We start from the raw sequence: 23,901 nt of genomic DNA on the forward strand, positions 1-23,901 counted from the left end.
TCTGGCGAGTGATTATCACTCTGGACTGGGGTACGGGGTCCACAGGCACCAATCCCAGAGACACAGGCGAGCCTGTGCTCTCAAAAACCTGACTCTCTGATGGCTTCTGGTAGCCAGGTTATAAAAGAGAAAAATTACTAATCATGGTTACTATGGGAGTTGGGATTGTGGGCTGTACTGATTGGTCGGGGCTAAGGCAGGGAGCAATTGATCATGGCTTCAGGTCCTGGTGTCAGTCATGGCCTTGTTTAGTCTGGGCTCCAGGGGATGCGATCCATGGTCATGAGTCTGGAGCTGAAACATAACTGAGGCTAACACGTTATCTTTATTCAACTAAAACCTTATTCTGATTTGAGGTTTGGTTATTGTATCTTGATCATGGTTGATAGACCTGAAGCCTTATTCTTGAGTTTGACACTGACCAGAACCTAAAGTCCTAAAGGCTTAATGCTTAAAAAGAGTGGATCTACAGTACATGTGCAGTAGGGGGGTCCGGGGGAAAGAATGCAGGTGAGTTATAGTTCTCTCAGGCTACACAAAGCTAACTTGGACTAAAGCAGAATGAATGCTGAAGAAGTTCACGTGCGGTTCCACAAGGATGCTATGGGCAAAGGTAAAAGAACAAAGGAAAAACATAAAGCAGTTTTTTATATAAAATCATTTAATTTCTTTCTCTGTTAAAATACACTCAGTCCAGATGCAGTAGATCAAGTGACCAGATTTTTCAGGGTTTACACTTCACCCAGAGCTGATTCCATTTATGTCAAACCTGGCTCTGGTCACAGAACATTCACATCTTTAATTCCAAATACTGAGTGGGATGCAAATGATGTAATCAGTATCTAACACATGGGTATATAGTTACTTGGTGGTCACTGCACGAGGTATCAACAATGCAGGGTCAAAAAATATGTATAGTAACTTGGCCCTTTCCCAAAACAAATATATCAGGAAACTAAGCTTACACCTAAATGAATCTAAAATAAATACGAATTAAGTGCTAGCTCCTGTGAGGAACAGTGCATGCAGAGACTACTTGCATGTGTTGGCCAGTTGGAACAGAAAGCTTCTGGAATCCCGGCAGTGCCTCCTTCCAGAACCAGTCCTGAGTGTGAGGATGGAAATGAGAAGAACACATAGCTTGGCCAGGCTGCTGGACCCCCTGTTCCAGTGAGATTTGGAGCTCAGTGTAATTTCTAATAGTTCCCAATAGGAAGCATAGCAATGGCATTTTCCCTCGGGTCACTTCTTCCAAGCTGGAGGTGATCAAGGAAGTTCAGAAGTTTTCTGGTTTGAGATGAACCCCAGAGTTGCTAATCTGGGGGCACGGATTCCTTCAAGCTGCAGTGTTCTTTGTGGTGAGGCTTTTCATGCTTCCCTCCTCACTGCTGATCCTGCAGTGCAGAAAGCACTTTCATTCTAATGACTGAGAGCTTCAGTTTCCACTTGAGCCTCAAGCCCCATTTCTCAGCCCCACTCCGATATCACGCCTCCGATTTGTACTGACGTTCATAGATACAGTCTAGAGCTGCAGCCAAGTTCTGACAGCAAGAAAAAGCCTTACCACAAGAGTTTATATATGACCAGGAAACCTTCCAAAGGATGTAGGCAAGAGGAAGACGCTTATTTTTTACCACCATGCAGACAACCCATCTAAAATATAACCCAGGAAATTATAGTTTAACAATATTCTGGTCCATACCAAATAGATTAAACTATCCTTCAACCGAATGCAAATACCGTTCCCTTGAGGAAAACAAGATGTGAATGTTGTGGTCTATTAGGTAATAAATAAAACAGTACCATCAGTGCTACAAAAACAGACAATAGACCTGACATTTATTGGAGTTAGTTAGTATTGCCTCTATTTACTATCATCACAGATAACTCATGTCTGCCATGAAATCCATAAAATATGTCACTACACTATTCATGGGCAGCTAGAGCAGGGTCTTTTAACTTGTCAAGTCAGTTTAATTATGGCCCATTTTCTAGCAGGGGCTGGGGAGAGGAGAGCTTTGATTTTTATGTACACAGGAAAATCTTCCAGTCTGTCTGGCTCACAGGCACATTTTACCATGTAAATCCCCTCAGTCACTCAGAGGGGATCAAGGAAGCCCCCAAAACCCTGGAGGATAGACATGGGTGGGCAGCAAATCTCGCTATCTCTGGAGCTGCTCCCCCACTCCATAGCTGAGTAGTTGTCCCCTACCAGCCACCAAAGCCCCACTCTTTACCTCTGGACGCATATCCTGACCTGTAGAATGCCCACATGTTGAATCATGCTAGACACATCTGCCTGAATCATGGCTATGCATCCAAAGGAGAAATTCTACTTTGGAAATCAGTTTTCATGTAGACTCTCCTTCCAACAGGAACTTTACTTCCATTCTGAGAAAAATATGGAGTGTAGACTACAGTCACCAGTAGGTGACTCTCCTTCCAGGTTCAGTTTCATGACAATCTGGGCCACTCAATCCTGGTAGCTCGTCTTTGCAGGAAGGCCCAGAACCACATGGTCCAGGTAACAACTTATGCCCTTTCTTGTCACCAGTGGGAAGGGCTGCCTGTCTTTGAGGGACCTCATGTTTTGTATACAGAATTGGTGTAGGGAGGGGCTTGCTTTCTAAAGACCAGGAAAGTGTCCTGAGTGGATGCAGGACTGCCATAGAAAGGATACAGGGTCACAGGGCCGGGGGGCCAGGGGTATCCTTGGGAAATATTCTGCTTTACCAACCTGGCCAGAATCGTCTGAGAATTGGGGATGATCTCACACTTTCTACCTGATAATCAGCCTAGCATCTAGCTCTGCCATTACCAGTGTGTGACCCAGGTCAACCATTCATCCTATCTGGGCGCATGTTCTCATTCATAGAAGCAGGGATAAGATGTCTACTTCGCAGAGCTGTGAGGAGACTAACATAAGAAAATATATGTGAGAGCCCCTGCTTCACGCTAGGCACTCAATAAATGTTGACTACATGAAAAAGCATCTCATATCACAAACTACAGGGCGCCGGGTTAGACAGTGACTGCTGGGGCCAACTCCAGACCCTCATAGCCCGGTTGGCTGGCAGTTCTTCTTCTTAGGGCTGACCCCTGTACCTCTGTGGGGTGTAGGGACTAGCTAATGTGGGCGGCTGAAAAGGGAAATGACAAAAAGAACATTCTCTGGGTTCTCTGATGGACTGGTGAACTTGCACTAATTATTACATTTTACCTTCAGCCCTGGCCCCTGCTTCCTTCTTCTAAATTGTCCATTGAATTGTTCCACTCAATAGCTTTTAATTTCTGGACCCTCTGCAAGGGAGAGAGGAAGTAAAAGAAACTGAAATCAGGCAGTTTGCTAATGCTAGTAACTCTGAATACAGATCAGGCAAACAGAAAACTATTGATTATAATAGCTTACATTTCTGCACATTCGCCTTAGAACATGGAACTAGGAGTAGGAACATGTTCCAAAGGCAGAATCCTAGGGGAGGTGACAGCTCTCATGAAGGGAGAGGTATAATTCTTGGTGCACGTCGTAAACAACGAGTATTAAGCTGCTTTGGCTATGCCTAGGAATGACGGGGTATTGAGACTTACGTAAAGAAGGGAAGAAAGAAAACATGGATGTGCTCTGGGATGGCCTACATTCCTAGAGGCAGGGCAGGTGTGGAGCAGGGGGGTTGAATCCAATGCTTTGCCATTAATTCAACTTAGATGAACTGTTCCTGACCCCTGGAGCCGATGCCAAGGAAGAAGTCTGTGATGACAAGTATGGCTCCATGCTCAAGTGCCTTCAACGCTGCCCACCAAACAAAGTTAGCAAATTGTAAAATGTTCATTTACTAATATTGTATTATAAAATGGAATTAGGAACATAAATAGTAATAAGTAGCAAAACCCCAACCCTGTGTAGGACTATCATCCTCTCAGCCACCTCTGCGTAGGCCAATAAGTTTGGAAAGTTTTTCACAGTTTTCAAGTTTCAGCGACTCTGCTTTCTGTTTCAGTCGTTCATCTCTGTATAATCCTGCCAAATTTGTTAACTCCGACTCTGAAAGATAAAAGAGGTAACCGATGAATCAAGAGTTGAGCTCCTTTGCTTCAGTTCAACATTTCTAGACTCAAAGCTCCTTTATTTAATGCTTTTTCTTTCAATTAAATTTAAGGAACTCATTTATTCAAGAAACACGTATCAGGCAGCTACACCAGGTGCTAAGGATTAAAGGACACCTGTGGTCCTGGGGTCCTACACTATCTGCGCTCTATTCTAAAAGCACCAGCCTTATTTAGTTCTTATCAATAGAACATTTGGCACCAGACTTAGGAAGCCCCGCACATGTGCAGTAAGAGGAGACTGTTCCACAGTCTTCCTACGAATGGTATTCAGATGGCAGTTGGGAAAGAATGGAGTCCAATCGCCTGTTCCCGTCATCCGAAACAAAGACAGCTGCTTCCTTCTTTCCCGTGTTGCTGGATCATAGCTCATACATGCTACGTGACACAGAGCCTACTTCCGGTGGGTATGCCTTCCGCAGAAGGCCAAGTTGCTGGCGGCTTTCTTCATTCCCTTCCCACATGTGGGGTCCTTAACTCAAAGGCCAAAGGTAGCTGGGCTCTTTTAAAAGTGGTTATCTGGATCCGGTGACCTTTGTCTCCTTGACTAAATGAATTTCATTCTCTCTTCATGGTGGAGACGATCATTCTATTTTTAACCAGAATGTAATCTCTGCTGTCTTCCCCGACTCAACGCCGGTTGGCTGCCTCTATTTTTTATTCTTCTGTAAAGTTTCAGGGACAGTCTTAGGGGGGAAGGCCTGACAAGCACCTCCAGAGACGTGTTGTGTATGCTTGGATGGGCTGTGTGGCTTCTGAAAGCCTCCGACAGCCGGCAGCAACTCGTTGTTTAAAGGACCATACTTGTGAAAATGCTATTTTAATCATTTAGAAACGTGTCTACTTGTTCTTAATCATCTTGCTGACAGATTTTGTTTCTCTTGGTGGAATGAGAGGCACCTGTCAGATTAATCACCAAACTGCCTGGAAACGAACTAAAATGGGGACAATGGGCATGGGTTTCTGAATACGTTTCTGTCAACACAAAGCACTGTCTGGCATTTCTGCTCACAATGATTCTATTTACACCAAGTAAGGCCCAAAGTGCAGATTAAGTGCAGGACTCGAGGGTGAGGGGTGGGTATGCATGAAAACGCTCCCTCTACAATGGGGGCTCAGAGCCTGCGCCCTAGCCCAGCAGTTGCTTGGCAAGCAGCAGGTCTCCTAGGCTCCAGAACAATGTGCTCTCTTCTCTTGGCATGGGTGCCTGCAGTGCCTGCTAGCCAGAGCTGGCCTTGGCACGGTCATCCTTGCAGGGGACGGGACTTCATGGAGGATCATGTGCCACACCCCAGTGAAAGCCCTCTGCTCCTGTGTCCTACCCAGTGTCCCACTAACTCCATTTCTCTGGCCCCTTTGGCATGTGAGAAAGCTGTGCAGGAGGCCTCGACAAAATCAGTTTATCCCTTTGGTCCTCTGGAATCATAGTTATGGATCAGATTCTGTGGCTTTGCTTTTCCTTGAAATGATTTCTTTAGGGTTGTTTTTTTTTTTTTCCTTCTCATTCTTTTATTTTATTTTTTTATTTCTTTAGGTTTTTTTTTTTTTTTTTGCTTACCAAGCTTATCTTAATGCCTCATTGACTGAAATCTCATTCCAGAAAACATTAAGGATAGTGATTCTTACTATTTTCTACATTGAAGACCACTGTAATAAGCTGATGAAAGATAACTGCACATATATTAATGCTTTTCTCAAAATATAACATTGCTTTTCATAAAGTTCATTGAAACCAGGTTTCAATGCTCTAGAGACTGAGACCCCTGCTTCCGAGCAATGACCTTGCACAAGGTCACTATTTCAAGGAACCGTGGCCCACACCTCCATGACCATGCTTAGAGAAACTTCTTTCCCAACTGCCAATGAATCCTTTTGCTCTTCAGTAAAGCAAAAGGTTAACTCAATGAAAATGTTACTTTTGACAAGTTCTGTTAATATTCAATAACTTCTAAGAGAAAAAAAAAATCTTTGGGAGGGCAGGATCCAGAGAACATCTTTTCTTCTTTGCAAAATGTTTCTTTTGCCCTGATTTCCACTATAACAAATAGACAGAGAATTGAGCTTTCAAGGTAAACTGACTCAGGCAAATTGTCAAGAGAAGCAAGTCCCAGAGCCTCTCCCAAGAACACTGCACAAAAGCCCGGTTCAGAGTCTTGACATTCGTAAGACCCCAACAGATCCCAGCACCCGTACGATCCAGCCCCATGAGACAGTGCTGCATCTGGTCTAGCAAGGCCTGGACTCCCCCAGGTACTAGGCACTTACTGTGTGCCAGGCACCTTGCTAAGCGTTATACCCATACCATCTTCTATAATCCAACAACCTTTCTAGAAGGAAGTGCATTTATCCCCATTTCAAAGTTTAAGCTTCTACCCACTCTGCTACCCTGCTCAAGGCCATGGAAAGAAGTGCTCCTCTGTCAGGCAGGGCGAGGATCCCAGCTTAGCTCGCCAGGCCCAGCTGCCCATTACTTTTCTCCAGCCCAGCCCACTTTCCCTGGCATCAGGTTTATTATCTAGATGTAGCTAGGAAGGCGAAAACAGGGCAATTAGTGTTCATAGGAAGGGATCACTCACAGAAGCTCACACACAATAAGCATTCTAAGGAAGAGCAGAGAAAAGAAATGAACAAAAGATTTTGAAAGACAATAGCTAACTTTGCTAAAATCAGTTTCCATTCGGTATTGTGCCAAGAGTGAACTTTGTTCTCAAGTGGGTTTATTTTTACAACCTCCAAGTGCTAAATTTAACCTTGTTGGCTGCACTTGCTGTTGGATCCGGAGGGCAGATGCTGCTTGTTCTCAAATGGCACTTGGGTTGTGTGGAGGCTCCGGGCAGCCACCATCCTTAAATGCCAGAAATAGACTTTTAAGGGGTGTGTGCTGATAACCCACCATTTGGAACTTGTGGGTACATGCACCAAGTTTACTCACTGGATTTTTATTTATACCTGGAGAGTGCCAAAGCCCTGAAACTAGGCCTCATGGGGATGGGACATAAGCCACATTAGGTGCAATCCTTACCATGAGCTCTTTGCATAGTTCTAGTGGGGGTATGTGTGTGGGTGGGTGTGTGTCTGAAGAATGTGAAATGCAGATCATACAGTTCTTGTAGAAGGCAACAAATTCAAAACCCTCCCAGTGGCCAAAACAACGGGGGACTTTTAGGACACACACTGTGGCCTTTACCTGATTTGAATCCACGAATATACTGCCTTTTAGTCTAAGGCCTTTATCTTGCTCCAAATTCTTTCCTAATTTTTGCAAACTTACAAAACCTAGTTTAACATGCGGTAGTGTACTTCCAATAAAAAAGCGACTTCCTCCTCCTGCTTAATTCCCTTTACACCCCAGAGCCCTTGCCCACCACGCTCCTAATGCACCCGAGAGTTCAGGTGGGCTTTGCCCTACAGAAGTAGAGAGCAGGGAGAAGGCCGCCAAGGGCTCGGGTTAGGACAGTAACCCTGCTCTGTGATTACTAATCCTCAGCATTTCCATTGTTTCCCAGTCCTGAGAATCCTCTCTTCAAAAGATTTGTTGAGCACCTGTTCTGAGGCAAGAACTACGCCAGGTGCCTGGGACACAAAAGTCCTCAGACATGGTTGTTCTCCTCAGAGAGCCCACAGTCCAGCACAGAGACTGACACGTAGCTATAGAACACTAACTGCGAGAGCAGTACTGTGTTAGCTGGGTGGACAAAGTGCTTTAGGAACACACAGGAAGGCGAGATTAATTTAGGTGGGGGTTGGGATATGCGATGGGTCAGCAGCTTAGCAGCACTGTGACTGAAGAGCTAATTTTATAAGACACTTTTAGTTGTTTAATAATACCCAGTAATAAGGTTTTTAAAATGCATTAGAGTTTGCTTTTTAAAAGTTACCAAAGCCAAGTTTTATAAGATACAGTTTCTAATGGTGTGTGTGCATATGTGCGTGTGTGTGTGTGTGTGTGTGGAATTCAGTGGCATGAAAGGTGAACATATTGGCTGAGACACAGCGCTACCCTTGCTACCAGGACTCCCGATTAACACTCACTGGAACTGAAAGCCATGTGGCAGACACTTGGCTTACAGTTCCCCCTTTAATGTTACCCCCATTGTCTCCAGAGAAGGAAACAGAGTGGAAGGCCTATTCACACCCACCCATGCTGAAGGGGCAGACCAGGGAGGGTGACTTTTGTTCAGTGTGGTCAAAACCAACTGGATAGGAAGGGAGGGACACAGGACTCAAAACCAACAACCTACAAACCTCTGGTCTGGCTCAAAAAGTTAGACTGGATCAATCAGATTTTCCTCTAGGAAAATGTGAAATTAGGAAATTGGACCAAACCAGCAAGCAATTAAAACTTACAGAGGAAGCTTGTGATATAGAAGGGAGCCAATGACTGGTGGGGTTGGGGAAGTTGGAAGAGGTAGCAACCAAAACAAAGCATAGAAAGTAAGGTTATGAAGGAGGAGAGCTTGAAGAAGCAAAGGAAGGCAGCTGGCAGAGAGGCAGAGACTCAGAGACAGATAGACAGGCAACTAGTGCTGCCTGCCTAAGTTCCTAAGATTTCCAAGTCCTGACCACATGTGTCCTGTCAATAAACTTTCCTTTTTCTTTTTTCTTTTTTTTGTAGTATCCTGAATGGGCCTCTGTCCTCCCTCTGTTCACATAAACATGTGCGACTCCAGCGAGGAGACGAGGGATCGGGAAGCTGGGGACGCCAAGTTGGAAGCACGACCACCAGCTAAAAGCCCTTTTACAGCATCTTACTTTGTTGTTTCTCCTTCCAACAACTCGTCTGTATGTAATCAATGTAATCCTTCTCTATCGTCTTCTCCAGGTCACGCAGAGATGCTCCCCTGTAGGCCTTGTCAAAGTTTTTATCCACAAAGTAAGGCACCTGCAGGTTCTGGGTTTCTCTAGAAATGGTGTAGCCCAGGGCCCTGAAACAGGGAGAGAGAGGCTCAGGTAAGCTTCTTATGTGTTAACACTGGCCGCACATATATCATGATCACAAGCACGTCTCTTCATTGGGGAGATGAAGATAACATTTTCTGATGCACTTAACATTTATTATTTCCCTAGCAAAGCAGTAAGTATAATGTCATAATTGCTATTCTTTGAGCATGTTCATACTGTGGATTAGGCCTCAGCACAGTTACTTTATTCTCTTAAAGGATTCACCTGTCTTACTCTGCTTTTTATGCTAAAAGTAGAACGCTAATGCTTAAAAAAACAATTTGTATATTGTGTGGGACCTGGCATAGAGTAGGCTATTGGTAAATGCTGGGTGAATGAACTGATTGTCACAGGAAACTATTTGTACAGGACCAGAAGGCTTATACCAACCTAGCATCAATCCTTAGGACACTATAATAAGTACTTCACACATAGCTGCTAAGTGAGAACTGCAAAAAAACTCAGACAAGAGATTTCAGTGATGCTTCCTAGCTAACTCTCTGTGGGTCTAAGATGTCCAGTGGTATCTGTGGCTCAGAAACATTGACATGTCTGGGTTAACTAAAGTCTAACCATACGGAAGTATAGAAGGGAGCTCAAATTCAAGTTAGAACAATGTGACAGCAATGTGCAAAATGCAAGCTGATTTATTCCAACTGGACAAATTGCATCTCAAATGAGTTACACTTGACCTCTTTCCAGGCTTCTCCTTTGATTTCTCGACTTAAGTATCTTGCTGAATTTCTAAGAGCTCAGGCTATGATTGCTACCACCTTCCTCTGGGAAGCTGTTAGCAGGTTCCTTACTGCCACCACTGGCCTGACAAGAAAGGACGTAGCAGGAGCAGATGGAAGAACTTAGGAAGTCAGGAAATAGGAGGATCAGGCCAGTGTGAACTGATAGCAACAACCTCTCTCTGAGTCTGATTTCTTCTCTGTAAAATAAAGATATTGACCTAGAATGAGAGGCTTCAGGGATCACCAACAAAGACTCTTCCTGTTATATTTGCCCCATGGACTCCATATTTTGTAAGGTTTCTATCTACTAAACTATAATAAAGAGTAATGACTAATTTCTCATTATTAATTTAAAAAATAATGATTCTTAAACTTGAGTGTGGACCAGAATAATCTGGAGGGCTTGTTAAAACTCAAATTGCTGGTGCTCATCCTCCGACTTTCTGATTCAGTAGATATGGAGCGAGGCCTAAGGATTTGCATTTCTAACATGTTGCCATTTGATGGTGATGATGCTGGTCTGGAGACCAAACTTTGAGAATTGAATTAATTGGAGAAATAAAAACATTCCCATCAGAGGTCATAAACTACAGACATTACAATGAATTTCTATATTTTTAGCTGAAGCAAAGAAATGTGATACTATGGCTTGACTATGTAGCCTTATCATGAATAAATGTCCTCTTCTTGCAATTTCTTAAATTGAAAATAATCACTGGACCTCGGTTACTATGTTCCCTGACCTACAGATCCAGCGATACTATCACAATCTCAATAAGATCCTTTCTAACTCTAACGTAGAGTGATAAGGATTTAATCTGAACCTGGAGTTATTCTATTAATCCTGCAGCAACTAGTTGTTGCCGCTCTGCAACTGACCAGATGATGTCGCTGTAGAACAAAACAACTCGTATCCTGAGGACACCGGAAACTGCCCACATTAGTTTTGAGTCTGCACTGTTACTATTCAGCTGTTCCTTTAAACGCAAAATTAGTGTTTTCTACAACAAAAGGTGAAATGAAATGTTAGTAAGGTATGGGCAAAACCTGAAAGTCTTTCACCCTTCAGATTGTTAAGATTTATAAATATTTGACTTACGATTTGTAGAATAGACTATACGGGGGGTTAGCAGCTAGCAGCTGAGTAATGACAGATATAATCACAATCACAAGAACTGGAAGTAACTGAATAAATGCAGAATAAGTAGTCTGAAAAAGAGAAAAGTATTTGGTGTAAGTGTTCTTCATCAATATAAAGCTTATAGAAAACAGGATTGTTTTCCCAACGAAAATACAAATTACCAATACAGTGCACAAAGCCCCAGGCTTTTCTGAAAGGCTGTACTTTCTGCTGAGAAGTACCAAACGACTCTGTTCTCTCTGCTGAGAAAGCTGAAGGAGGCCCGCCCACAACCAGGATTGACACCTAGTAATTCTCCCGCAGCCCCCTCCACCCCCTGCATCCGGTGAAGCAGACGCCTCTGGATGAGCCTCATGGACTCTCACAGGACCATGTTAGTATTATGCAACTTTGTTGTTTTGATCACAGCTGAACAGACTCGGAGACATCTAACCCTAGCAGGAAATAATCACATTCTCCCCCGCTAGGAATTTGGGATTGAAATTCATCACTGTTCACTGCTCGGCAGTCACTAGAAGAAAGGACACATACTCTTAGGCACTGCGGACTGGCCATTTGCAAGGAGAAGTAGAACAAGCCAGACTGCAGGGAGGTGGAAAAACTGGAGACAATCTGGCCTCAACTAGTCATGGGGAGCACAGCTGTATGGGTGCCTGACCACCCCTGTTCCTGATTCTCATCTGCCCTGAGGTCCAGCTGCGCTTCCTGCTTCGAGCTCCATGAGACCCCCTTGATCCCTTACCTTAACCCCCTTTTAGTTCTGAATATTTTGAAGCGGGTTCCTTTTTTATTCAGTCAAGAAACCTTGATCAAGACAGCCCACAGGGGAACTGATTTACTGAGACAGCCATCAAAGAAGGGGGGGTTACCATTCTGGCCTATTTGGGCCCATTACCCAGCTCTTCTGCTACTGCCTCAACTTAACTAAAGCTCATTTTAGTAACGTATTTCAGGTTGAACTTCTAAAACCAGACACCATAAAGGCTACTCAGTACAAGTGTTTATGAGCAGCAGTTCTGTCCTTCTGGTACCTGAGGTTTTTCTTCTTCTTCCTCCTTCCGTGTCTGCATCTTCTCATGTCGGTGCCGCTGGCGGTAATATTGGGTATCATCGGTCACATTTGAAAACATATGAATATTTCCTGGAAAAGAAAGAAAAACCCTTAGTATGTGATGTGGCAGACATTCTTTCATTGCCTTTTCCAAGGTCCTTCTCTGAGGACAGAGTATTGTGCCATCTTACCCCGTAGGAAAATAAAGCAGTAGGTACGCCAGGTGAACTAGCTGGAAATAGAATGTGTTAGCTCTCCTGCCTTTATTTAAATAGTTCTTTGTAATCAGTGAGTGAGAGAGCCCCAAAAAGCTAGTAAAGAAAGTTTTTGGGCCATGAGTCCTCTCTGACATGCTCATGTTTGTTTCCTTGCCCGATATCAGCTTATGTCTCTAGTATCTTTAATAGCAATTCATAAAATTCAACTTACTTTCTAGGCATTTAATTACCCCAACTTCAACTCTCTGGGGGTACTTTTCTAATTTTTATCTTTACATAGCTGCTATTTTGCAATAATGATAATAATAGGCATTTTGTTACTTATTTATAAAGCACTTAAAAATATCTAATCTTCACAGCAGCCCTGTGAGGTAGGTATCATAATCCCCATTTTTCACGTGAGGAAACAGAATAAGAGAGACGAAGTGGTTTGGTCAGAATCATGCACAGTTGGAGGCTAAAGACTTGCCTCAAATCTCAGGTACCTGATTCCAAATTCTTGCTGTTTCCACCATACCATGTCCCTCTATTCAAATCCTCAAATAGGAGCTTGCTGATACATACATATTTTTAAATGATAATTTTGTAATACTAACCTGTAGGAAAATGTCCTCCAAAGAAGACGTTGAATAGCTCTTCTGGAGTGATGTCAGCTTCAAAGTCCCTGTAATAATTATCAGGTCTGGCTCGAGGGGCAGTGAAAGTCACCTGTTCATCTCCATATTCATCATAGCGGAGTCTCTTGTCAGGATTGCTCAGGACTGCAAAGGCATTTCCTATCGCTGCAACGAAAACCAAAAAGCATCTGAGTACATTACTGTCTTTGCTATATAGCTCCAGGTAGCAGCAATGAAGAGCCCAGAGCTGATTAGTGCTAGATAGCTTCACAGGAGCCCAAGGGAGGTGCCTGGGCCCAGAAAGTTCATCAGAGTGCTTGCCCTTGAAATTTTCCATGATCGAATTTTTACAGCCAGAAACAACACTGGATTCAAGATGAACTAAGAACTACTGCTCTCTTTTATCAAATATGTGTTCTTATTTCACTTGAGAGCAATAGTTTATGGTTGGAAACAGTTCATACATAAATAGTGGTGGTCTAACTTGAAGTCTAGAAACAATCACCTGAATAAAATAATCAGTAAAATTGTTGCTTGGCTAAAAGCAAAGCCCTCACTCATCACAATCTTATTTCAGCTTCCTTTAGAAAATAGTCTTTATAGAGATTAAGAAATGTATCTCCAGTGTCTCAGTGAGAGCTCAGAGACTGAATAGATTATATACGCTTACCATGACCGCTCCTCCCTATTGGTCCAATTTCATTTAAACATACAATCTGTACCTGCAATCAAAAAAACCTCAAAAGAAAATCTTTTAAGACATTCTCACCCCCTACCTCCGACTCGTCAACACTATCAGAAACACAGTCAGAAAGAGCATTTCTTTACGATTCTTCCAGCTAGGGAATTGTATTAAATGTTTACAGCAATAAAACAGCTAAGCAGAAAAAAACAAAAAAACTTGAAGTTGCTCAAACATTCACATCCCTTGAAATCTGGCAGATTTATCAGAGAGAAGGCATTAGTCTGTGAGATCTCTTACATGAAAATATAAAGAGAATGTGGGTTATCTATTTGTTTCCTTGTAGAAACTGTAGGGAGAACTAGATTCACAATGGAACATCAACAAAAGTATATTGTCCTCTGAGGTAAATGTTGACTTTTTAAAATTTCTCAGATTTATCAATTTTTACTTTTTGTTTTGAAAAATTTCAAATCTATATAGCATTTTGCCATATTGCTTTCCTTAACTCTGTACATACATACAAACATATATATGATATATATACATTTCTTTTGCTGAACCATTTGAAAGTGGGCCGCAGATATAATGACACTTCACCCCTAAATATTTCAGCATATAGCTCCTAAAAAGAAAGACATTCTCCTACATGATCACAATACCATTATTGCAGCTAAGAAAATGAACATCAATTCATTGTTACCCAGTAAATCCATGCAAGGTTCATGTATTGTATTTGGTTTTATGTTCTTTTAGTTTCTTTTAATCTAGAACAGTCTCCTCACCTTTTCATTATATTGAATTTTTTGAGAGTAAGTCAGTGTTCTTTGTAGAATGTCCCATATTTTGATCGTTTCCTCATTATTAAATTCAAGTCAAACATTTTGGCAGGAATACCACATAGGTGCTATATCAAATAAGGTTAGGTTATTCCAATATTTGGGGATGGTAAGTTGGATCAATTGGTTAAAGTGATGACAGCTAGATATCTCCATTATAGAGGAATTTTTCCCCTTTGTAATCAATAAATATCCTAGGGGGTGATACTTTGACATCATATGAATATCCTATTCAACAATAAGCTATCACCCAACAGTTTTAGCACCCATTGGTAATCCTTGCCTGAATCACTCACTGACTTAACTGGTGGTGAAGCTCTTAAGTAAGATTTTTATTTATGCATTGGGTCCAAAATGTTTTTAAAAATATATTTCTGAAAGTATCATGGAAATTCATGGAAGAAAGATTTGATCTATAACTGTATTTATGCTTTTTATACACAGAGGTTTCATGAACAAAGAGTTCCACAGTCAAAGAAGTTTGGGAATGCTGTCTAGGTCCGACTTGCTAGCAGCCCCCGGCCTGTAAGTTCCACAAAAAGAATCATGTCTGTTTTATTCACGGTGGCACCTGGCACCTAGATCTTCAATCAGTATTTGCTGAATCAATGAAATGGATGAATGGTTCCAAAAGGTGTCACAGAGAAACCAAATATTTTTTCCAAAAGAAATTAAGGTAAGTGAATGAAGACAGGAGGGACCTATGCAGGTGATCACTACTGAAGAGGTGTGGCAGGAAAAAAAAAAGACACTGCGTGTGGCCTTATAACACAATTACAGGGGAGGCTGCAAACTTATGACCAAATATCATAAGGAGGGCAGAATTAAGCATCAGTTCAGGATCAGACCTTTGAAAGCATCTGTTGCTCCAGGAGCACAGTTCTTGTCAGGGTGAAATTTCAGGGCGAGTTTTCGGTAAGCTTTCTTAAGCTCTTCATCACTGGCATTTCGAGAAACTCCCAGAATCTCATAGTAATTTCTGCATTTCTTAATCCTAAAAACACACATCAGAAATACGTATGTTTACAAAGGCCCCTTTTGTTCAATTCACTGCAAAATAGTACATCGATACTTCCTCCAATCTGTGAGCCCCAAAATAAACCTCAAAGGAAAGAGCTGAACACATTAATGAAACTTTCAAAGTTATTAACAATGTCCTCCTCCCACCGAGAGCTTAATGCCTTTCAAAGTATTTTTACATTGAATATTTTATTCTTTCTATAGCCCCGCAAGTGGATAGAACAAGTATGCTAATCCTTACCATCAAGGTGCAGGCTAATGTCCTGGGAGTTGAACCATCATAGTAAGCTGGAAGAAACATCTAACCACCCTATTTGTTCCATCTCTCTCTCTCTCTCTCTTCCTTATGGCTATCTTTTTAAACTTTGTTTTTAAAAGTTAAATGTACACATAGTATAAGATGTATATATTATTAAAAATATCCAACAGTACTAAACTACATACAGTGAAAACTCTTCCTGCTTCCACATTGCCTGTCCCCAGTCTCCCGCTGTTAGTTTTCTGTGAATCCTATGTATAGTGTGAGTATATGTACAGAGAGCTCTCTATTTTTTTATTACCTAAATGGCAGCTTTTTGGTAATTAAAATCACCTTTCTAAATTATAATCACCATTCTACATCTTGCCTTTTTTTTTTCTTAAAACTAACAATTTATCTCAGAGGTTAAGCCATAGCATATAGAGATGAGAAGTAAAGGACAATAGTTTAGACTAGAGTGACAGTTCTAAACTTTTGATTTCAGAAATTTTTTATACTGTTAAAAATTATTGAAGACCCCCCAAAGAGTTTTTGTTTATATGAGTTATGTCTGTGAATATTTACCATACTAAAAATGAAAAAACAAATTTAAAACACAGTGATGAGATAATTACATATTGGGTAGGCTCTCAAAAACTCCACTGTACACTCAGGAGAGAAAGAGAGTGAAAAAAGGCAAATGATGTGTTCGTATTATTATGAAAATAGTTTTAAACTTGCAGATTCTAGAAAGGGTCTTAGGGTTCCCAAACGACACTTTGAGAATTGCCGGACTAGAGCATGAACTCTGGGGTCAAAATGTCTTAGTTGGGATCTGATCTTGCTGTATACTTAACCTCTGTGCCTCAGTGCTGTCTTCTGAAATGGGCTAACAATGATAACTATCAAGTTGGTGCAAAAGTAACTGCGGTTTAAAAGGTTGAAAATAATTGCAAAAACCGCAATCACAACCTAATATATCTCACAGGGCTGTTATGATTTTTTTGTTATTAGTTTCAGGTGTACAAAACAATGTAATAGTTAGAAATTTACACCCCTCACAAAGTGATAACCCCCCTCCCCTAATCTACTACCCCTCTGACATCGTATATGGCTGTTACAGTTCCATTGACTCTATCCCCTATGCTGTACTCCACATAGAGCTGTTATGATTAAATAAAGTATTCATCCAAGTTGCTTGATGGCATCTGACACTACATAAATACTGCCTATTATTATACATCTATTATACAGTTTTATATTACATAGTATTATATTATTATTACAATATTATAAAGCTGTACATTATTGCATTTTATGGATGTGTATACATCCCCTACTGATGGGCATTTACAATGGCTCCAGTCTGCTACTACACAATTCAGTTAGGCAGGCAGCAGCCCAGAGTCTTGTTGAAGAGTTTACAGTTAGTCAGGAACACAGGTTGGGCTATAATGCGGGGTCTAGAATGTCAGTCAGGGCCCTTCCTCCAGAGCTGCCCATGGGGATCCTTTGGATCCGAGCCGTTTCCAATCCCTGCTTCCATGGTAGGCACTCCTCTGCCTCTCTCTCTTTTTTTAATAAATGTACTTGTTTAATAACAGGCTTTATTGAGCTCTAATTCACATATGACAAAGTCCTCTCTTTTAAATGTACAACTCAGTGGTTTTTTAGTATGTTCACAGGGTTGTGCACCCATCACCGCTATCTATTCCAGAACATTTTCATTACCCCATAAAGAAACCCCATACTCATTTGCAGTCATTCCTATTCTCCCATTCTCCAGCCCCTGGCAACCACTAATCTACTTTCTGTCTCTATAAATTTATCTATTCTGGACATTTCATATGAAAGGAATCATACAACATGTGGTCTTTTGTCTCTGGCTTCATTCATTAGTGTAATATTCAAGGTTCATTCATGTTGTGCATGTATCAATATTTCATTCCTTTTTATTATTGAAAAGTATTCATTGTATGCAGACCCCATTTTGTTTATCCGTTCATCAGTTAATGAATTTCTGGGTTGTTTCCATCTTTGGGCTATTATAAATAAAGCTATATGAACATTCATATACAAGCTTTTGTGTCGAAGTATGTTTTTCTTTCTCTTAGTATATACCTAGGAGTGGATTGCTAGGTCATATGCTACTTTTAACCGTCTGAAGAACTGCCATACTGTTTTCCAAACTGCCTGCACCATTTTACATTCCTACAAGCAATATTCAAGGATTCCAATTTCTCTGTGTCTTCATCAATACTTATTATTGTCCAGCTTTTTTATTATAGCCATCCTAATGCATTGGTGTGAGATGGTATGGTATCTCACTGTCGTTTTTATTTACATTTCCTAATGACTAATGATACTGAGCAACTTCTCATGTACTTATTGGCCATTTGTATATCTATCTTCTTTAGAGGAATACCTGTTCAAATCCTGTGCCCATTTTTCAATTAGATTATTTGTCTTTTTATTGTTGAGTTGTAAGTACTTTATATGTTCTAGATACAAGTCCCTTATCAGATATGAAATTTAAAAATATTTTCTATACAAGTCCCTTATCAGATATGAAATTTAAAAATATTTTCTCCTGTACTATGGTTTGATTTTTCACTTTTTTGATGGTATCTTTGAAACACAAAGTTTTAAATTTTGAAGAAGTGTAACTTACTATTTTTTATTTTGTTGCTTGTGCTTTGGGTGTCATATCCAGAAATCATTGTCTAATCCAATGTCCTAGAGACTTACATTTATGTTTTCTTCTAAGAGTTTTAGCTCTTTTATTTAGGTCTTATATTGTCTTTGGGTTAATTTGTGTATATTTTTGAGGAAGTTTTGTAGTTTTCAATGTACAACCTTACGTTTTTGTCAAATTTATTCCTAAGCATTTTATTCGAAGCATTTAATAACTTTTTTGATGGTGTAATAAGTGAAATGTTTCTTTTCCATTTTTGGATTGTTCATTGCTAGTATATAGAAAACCAATGCTTTTTGTATATTGATCTTGTATTTTGCATCTTTGATGAACTCATTTATTAGTTCTAATAGCATGCGTGTGTGTGTGTGTGTGTGTGTGTGTGTATTCCTTAGGATTTTCTATACTAGATTATATCATTTGTGAATACAGTTTTACTTTCTCTTTCCAATTTAGATGGCTTCTACTTCTTTCTCTCACCTCATTGCCCTGGCTTGAACCTCTAGTACAATGTTGAATAGAAGCGGCGAGACTGAACATACTTGTCTTGTTCTTGTCCTGTGTTCTGTTCCTATCTTGGAAAGCATGCAATTATTCACCATTAAGTATGTTAGCTGTGGAATTTTTATAGACAGATTTCATCAGGTTGAGGAAGTTCCCTTCTATTCCTACTGTGTTGAGTGTTACCATTAAAGAGTATTGGATTTTGTTAAATGCTTCTTTTGCATCTATTAAAATGATCATGTGGCTTTTGTCCTTTATTCTATTAATATGATTACATTGATTGATTTTCATTGGTTAAACAACTTTGCATTCCTGGGATAAATCCCTCTTGGTCAAGGTATATAATCCCTTTTTATATGTTTTTATATGTTGCTAGAATCTATATCCATAAGGGATATTGATTGATAGTTTAGTGTTCTTGTGATATCTTTGTCTGGTTTTGGTTACAGGATTAACACTGGCCTCATAGAATGAGTTGGAAAGTGTTCCCTTCTCTTGTATTTTTTTGTAATTAATTGTGAAGGATTAGTTAATTCTTCATCAGATATTTAATAGAATTCATCGTGAAGCTATCCTAGCCTGGCCTTTTCTTTGTGGGAAGTTTTGTGATTATTAATTCAATCTCTTTATTTGTTGTAGGTCTATATGATTTTCTATTTCTTCTTGAATCAGTTTCAGTAGTTTGTATCTGTCTAGGAATTTGTCCATTTCATCTAGGTTATCTAGTTTGTTGACATACAATTGTTCATAGTATTCTCTTACAATCCTTATTATTCTTGTAAAATTGGTAGTGATATCCCCACTTTCGTTCCTGATTTTAGTTGAGTATTCTTTTCTCCTTGGTTAGTCTAGGTAAAGGTTTATCAATTTTGTTGATTTTCAAAAAACCAATTTTGGGTTTTGTTGAGTTTCTCTTGCTTTTCTATATTCTAGTTCATTTATTTCCACACTATATTATTTCCTTCATACTGCTTGTTTGGATTTAGTTTGCTTTTCTTTTTCTAGTTTGTTAACGTGGAATATTAGGTTATTGATTTGAGATCTTATTAAAAAATATATGAACACTTACAGCTATAAATTTCCTTTTAAGTATTGCTTTCGCTGTGTCCCATATATTTCAGTATGTTGTTTTCATTTTCACTCATCTCAAAGTATTTTCTAATTTTCCTTGTGATTTCTTCTGTGACCTATTTGTTAATTTAGGAATATGTTGTTTAATTTTCACATTTGTGAATTTCACAAATGTCCTTCTGTTGTTGATTTTCAAGAACATACACTGTATGATTTTAATCGTTTTAAATTTATTGAGGTTTGTTTTATAGCCTAAAATATGGTCTATCTGAGAATATTCCATGTATACTTGTGGAGAATGTGTATTCTGCTGTTTTGGAGTAGAATGTTGTATAGATGTCTGTTATATTTAGTTGATTTTTCTTGCCTCTCTTGCAGTAGAAGTAGGGCAGCTAACTTGAGATTATACCTTAATACTCCACTTTCACCTAGTCTTGCCTCTGAGGCCAAGAAGCTATTGTGCTTCAACAACAATAATAATAAGCACTCAATACTTATATAGCACATTGTCTGTGCCAGGCACCTACATAAAATCATTCAATTAATCCCACCACAAGCTCACCTTTGTACCCCAAGCAGCTGTTCCTCCGTATAAGTGGCACTCCCCTCACCCTGCCGGATCTGATTCCGCTCATTCTCAGACTTCTTTTCCTTTTGCGCCTTCATGCAATTACAGCAACCACAGGGGTCATGACTTTCAGGAGGTCTGTCTTCTGGGTATTTGTTTCTTCTAATTGCATCAATGTAAGCTGGAAAGCAACAGCCCCTCCATTAGGCCTCAGTCTGCCTGCAAATCAACTTTGCTACTTGTCTTAGCTATCTGGGAGGCTGCTACCAGGCGAGCCAGTGAGTGTGAGGGCCAGACTACTGACCTCATGCCGACTTTTAAGCATCCATACAAAACTAAACAAACATCTTCCTTCAGCAAATATGGAGGCAACCACGAACAACTTAAAATGCCATAAACATGAAGTATAATAATGTCTACGATACCTGCAGTGGTTGGTCAGTCAGCAAATAATTTTGACTTGGAACCAGAAAAGGGGCTCAAGAGGCATCTGCCCGATATCTTGCCTTTAGTGCAGTGTAGGGAAGCCTCCTTCTCTGTGGTCCATGGTCAGAAGTAACATAGCTCATAAAATAATATTTTTGTTGCAATGCCTCCCACCACTAAGATTGAAAGTAGAGGTGAATTCAATTCTTTTAAACTAACAGTTATAGAACTAATATGTACAAGACATTTGCTTAACTAGATCAAGGAGATGTACAGGTAAGACCTACTCCTGACCACAAAGAGGTTATAGTTTAAAGGGAGAAGATTCAATTAATCATAATGCCTACAAAATGTAAAGAGGGCCATAGCAATCAAGTTAAAGAAGGCAGAGAACTCATGCCCTATCTGGAGGATATGGAAAAGGCTGTAAAAACATCTTTCTTCTGCTTAACACCACTGAGTGACTATCCACTGCTACTTGTCCAAATTTCTTATCATGGACCCAGGCTGCCTGTCTAGCCTCATCTCTTACCATATGCTCTTTTGCAGTCTATAAGAATGCTTGAGCCACACCAAACTCCTTTCAAATCAGCAATGCTTTTTATTTTCTCTGTGCCTTTGCAAATGCTATTCCTTCTGCCTGGGACATTCTTCCGCTAAGTCAGCCTAACTCCAGCGCTTCCTTTATGTCATCAAATGTAATACGTTCTCTGTGAGGCCTCCTCTGACGCCCAGACTGTTGGGTGCTTCCCAAACCTATGACCTTGCTGTATTTAGCCCAGGCATTATTGGCCCTGTTTTGTAATTGTCTGTTTACCTGTCAGACTCCCTCAGTGAACTGAGAGTTCTGTGATCTCAGAGGCCCACGTCTGTCAAATCCCTGCTGCAGGATCAGCATAATGCAGGGTACATAATAGGTACTGGATCAATATTCTGTCTGACTGTTGGATGGAAAAGGCCGGCCTATCCATCCTGATACGGGCTGCAGGGATTAGACCAAATCGAGACCGAGGACCAGGCGGCCCAGTTTGGAGGTGAGGATAAGGGCCGAGAAAGGAAGCTGCGGGAGACCAGCGGAGCATCACCCCGCTGACCCTCGGGGCCACCCAGGCGCGGGCGGGGCCTGATTGCCGCGGGGGCCCTGGGCGGGGCACGGGCCGGGGCGGGGCTGGGGGCCGGAGGCAACCAGTCGTCACGGATGACTCGGTTCTCGGCGGGTTCCACTACTTAAGCCAGGGCTCCTGGTTTCTGGATCCCGGCCCCTGCCCTGGGTGGTCCCCCACCTCGTCCAGAACCCTACTCAGGCTCAGCATCTTCTCATAGGCCTCCATCCTTCACCTCCGGCTCAGGATCTCAGCCCTCGAGCACCTTCAAGAGCCCTATTCCTGATCTCTCCCGAACCTCGCCCTCTCCGACCCTCTGGCCAGGATCTGGTATACCTTCCGTCCAGCGCTCCCCGCTGCCCAGAGTTGCTGCCATATCGGTCGGTTGCTAGTCAGCAGATCAGCCGAGACTCCCCCTCGCCTGAGGCTGAAAGATATGGGGACGAGAAGCGCGGGGCATGCTGGTTATTGTAGTCGAACCCATAGGAGCTGCGAGACAGTAGGACTACAACTCCCGCCAGGCTCCCTGCGAGGGGGCCCTCGGAGATGCAGCGGAGTAAGGGGTCGACACTGAAAGCGAGGGCTGTGAAGGTGCGTTATTGGTAGTTAGTTGACCGCTCCGCGGCCAGTGGCTCACAGCAGGAAACTGTGGCCCCTGTGAGCCTCACTTTTCCTCATCTGTAGAATGGGGAGAGTGGCTTCGGCCCAGCTTAACACGGGGGACGTTCAAGGAGGTGCTATGAGATCCTGCTTGGCAAAGGTTTTGAAAACTGTGGGCTAGAGGGTGACAGTGTAACTTTTTCTCCTCAAGATATCGTTTTAAAATATACGCTAATGCCTATTGGAGATTCAGACACAGGTTTTGGGGATGCCAAATCCAACCCTGGGAACTTAAGAGCCACCAAAAGTAGAAAAGGGTGGTAGATTTATGTAGTTAGAGGGCAGTCAGGGTATGCCCCAGCTCTTCAGGACAGAGTAATTCGAAGGACCATTAGAAGTCAGGAGTAGAGAAAGAAGACAAAGGCAGGCACACATTGGAACCGATATTAGAGCCCCTATCTTTGCTGTTCCTTATCCTTCATCCTATCCTATTCCAGAGCCCTCTGAGACTTTTCTCCTCTCTTCTACCCCCGTCGTTTCCTTGGCCCATTCCCTTCTTTTCTGAAGGACCGGGACTTAGGAGATTAGTAAAAAGGAAATGAAATATTCCTGCTCAGATTTGCATGGAAACTTTTAGCAAAGAATAAAAGCAATTCTTCCGAGGTGGATGGGTACAGTGTCCTTACTGACTCATGCATGCAGGTGAGTTCAGATGGCCAGAGACCAGGTCTGCAAAAGTGGAAAATGATCATGTTCATCCCCAAACAAAAATTTACCTGGAATTCATTGAACTCTTAGCCAGGAATCAGTTATGTCATTTATGGTATCAACCAGTAACTACTTAGGCAGCTGGGATAGGGAGATGTACAGCCCTAGACACAAATTCAAAGGGTACAAACCTTTCGTGATGTGCAGTTCTATCCCTTCCCTTTATTCATGGTCTTGGGAGAAATGAGCGTCAGTGAACTCACAGAAGGCTGGGTCTTGGGCCAGCCCGGTGGCTCAGGCGGTTGGAGCTCAGTGCTCCTAACGCCGAAGGCTGCCGGTTCGATTCCCACATGGGCCAGTGCTAGATGGCTCAGTTGGTTGGAGCGCGAGCACGGGCTCTCAACCACAAGATTGCCAGACAAGGTTGCCGGTTCGACTCCTCGAGTCCCGCAAGAGATGGTGGGCTGCGCCCCCTGCAACTAACAACAGAAACTGGACCTGGAGCTTAGTTTCCACAACTAAGATGGAAAGGACAACAACTTGACTTGGAAAAAGTCTTGGAAGTGCACACTGTTCCCCAATAAAGCCCTGTTCCCCTTAAAAAAAAAAGAAAAAGAAAACGCCCACTTTAAAAAAAA

The 23,901-nt window shown here is 41.6% G+C and overlaps 1 protein-coding gene across 1 annotated transcript; it reads right to left on the minus strand.

Moving 5' to 3' along the window:
* Positions 1–650: 650 nt before the first annotated feature.
* DNAJC18 (DnaJ heat shock protein family (Hsp40) member C18) lies at positions 651–22,429 on the minus strand. Its single transcript, XM_033096752.1, has 8 exons — positions 22,292–22,429; positions 20,421–20,607; positions 15,179–15,324; positions 12,789–12,974; positions 11,955–12,064; positions 10,882–10,991; positions 8,857–9,029; positions 651–4,042 (listed from the first exon to the last, which is right to left on the minus strand). Exons 1-8 carry the CDS (start codon positions 22,329–22,331, stop codon positions 3,918–3,920), a joined length of 1,077 nt encoding a protein of 358 aa, XP_032952643.1. The 5' UTR covers positions 22,332–22,429; the 3' UTR covers positions 651–3,917.
* Positions 22,430–23,901: the final 1,472 nt, after the last annotated feature.

Source organism: Rhinolophus ferrumequinum, chromosome 24, assembly GCF_004115265.2.
Source record: "Rhinolophus ferrumequinum isolate MPI-CBG mRhiFer1 chromosome 24, mRhiFer1_v1.p, whole genome shotgun sequence".
NCBI lineage: Eukaryota > Metazoa > Chordata > Mammalia > Chiroptera > Rhinolophidae > Rhinolophus > Rhinolophus ferrumequinum.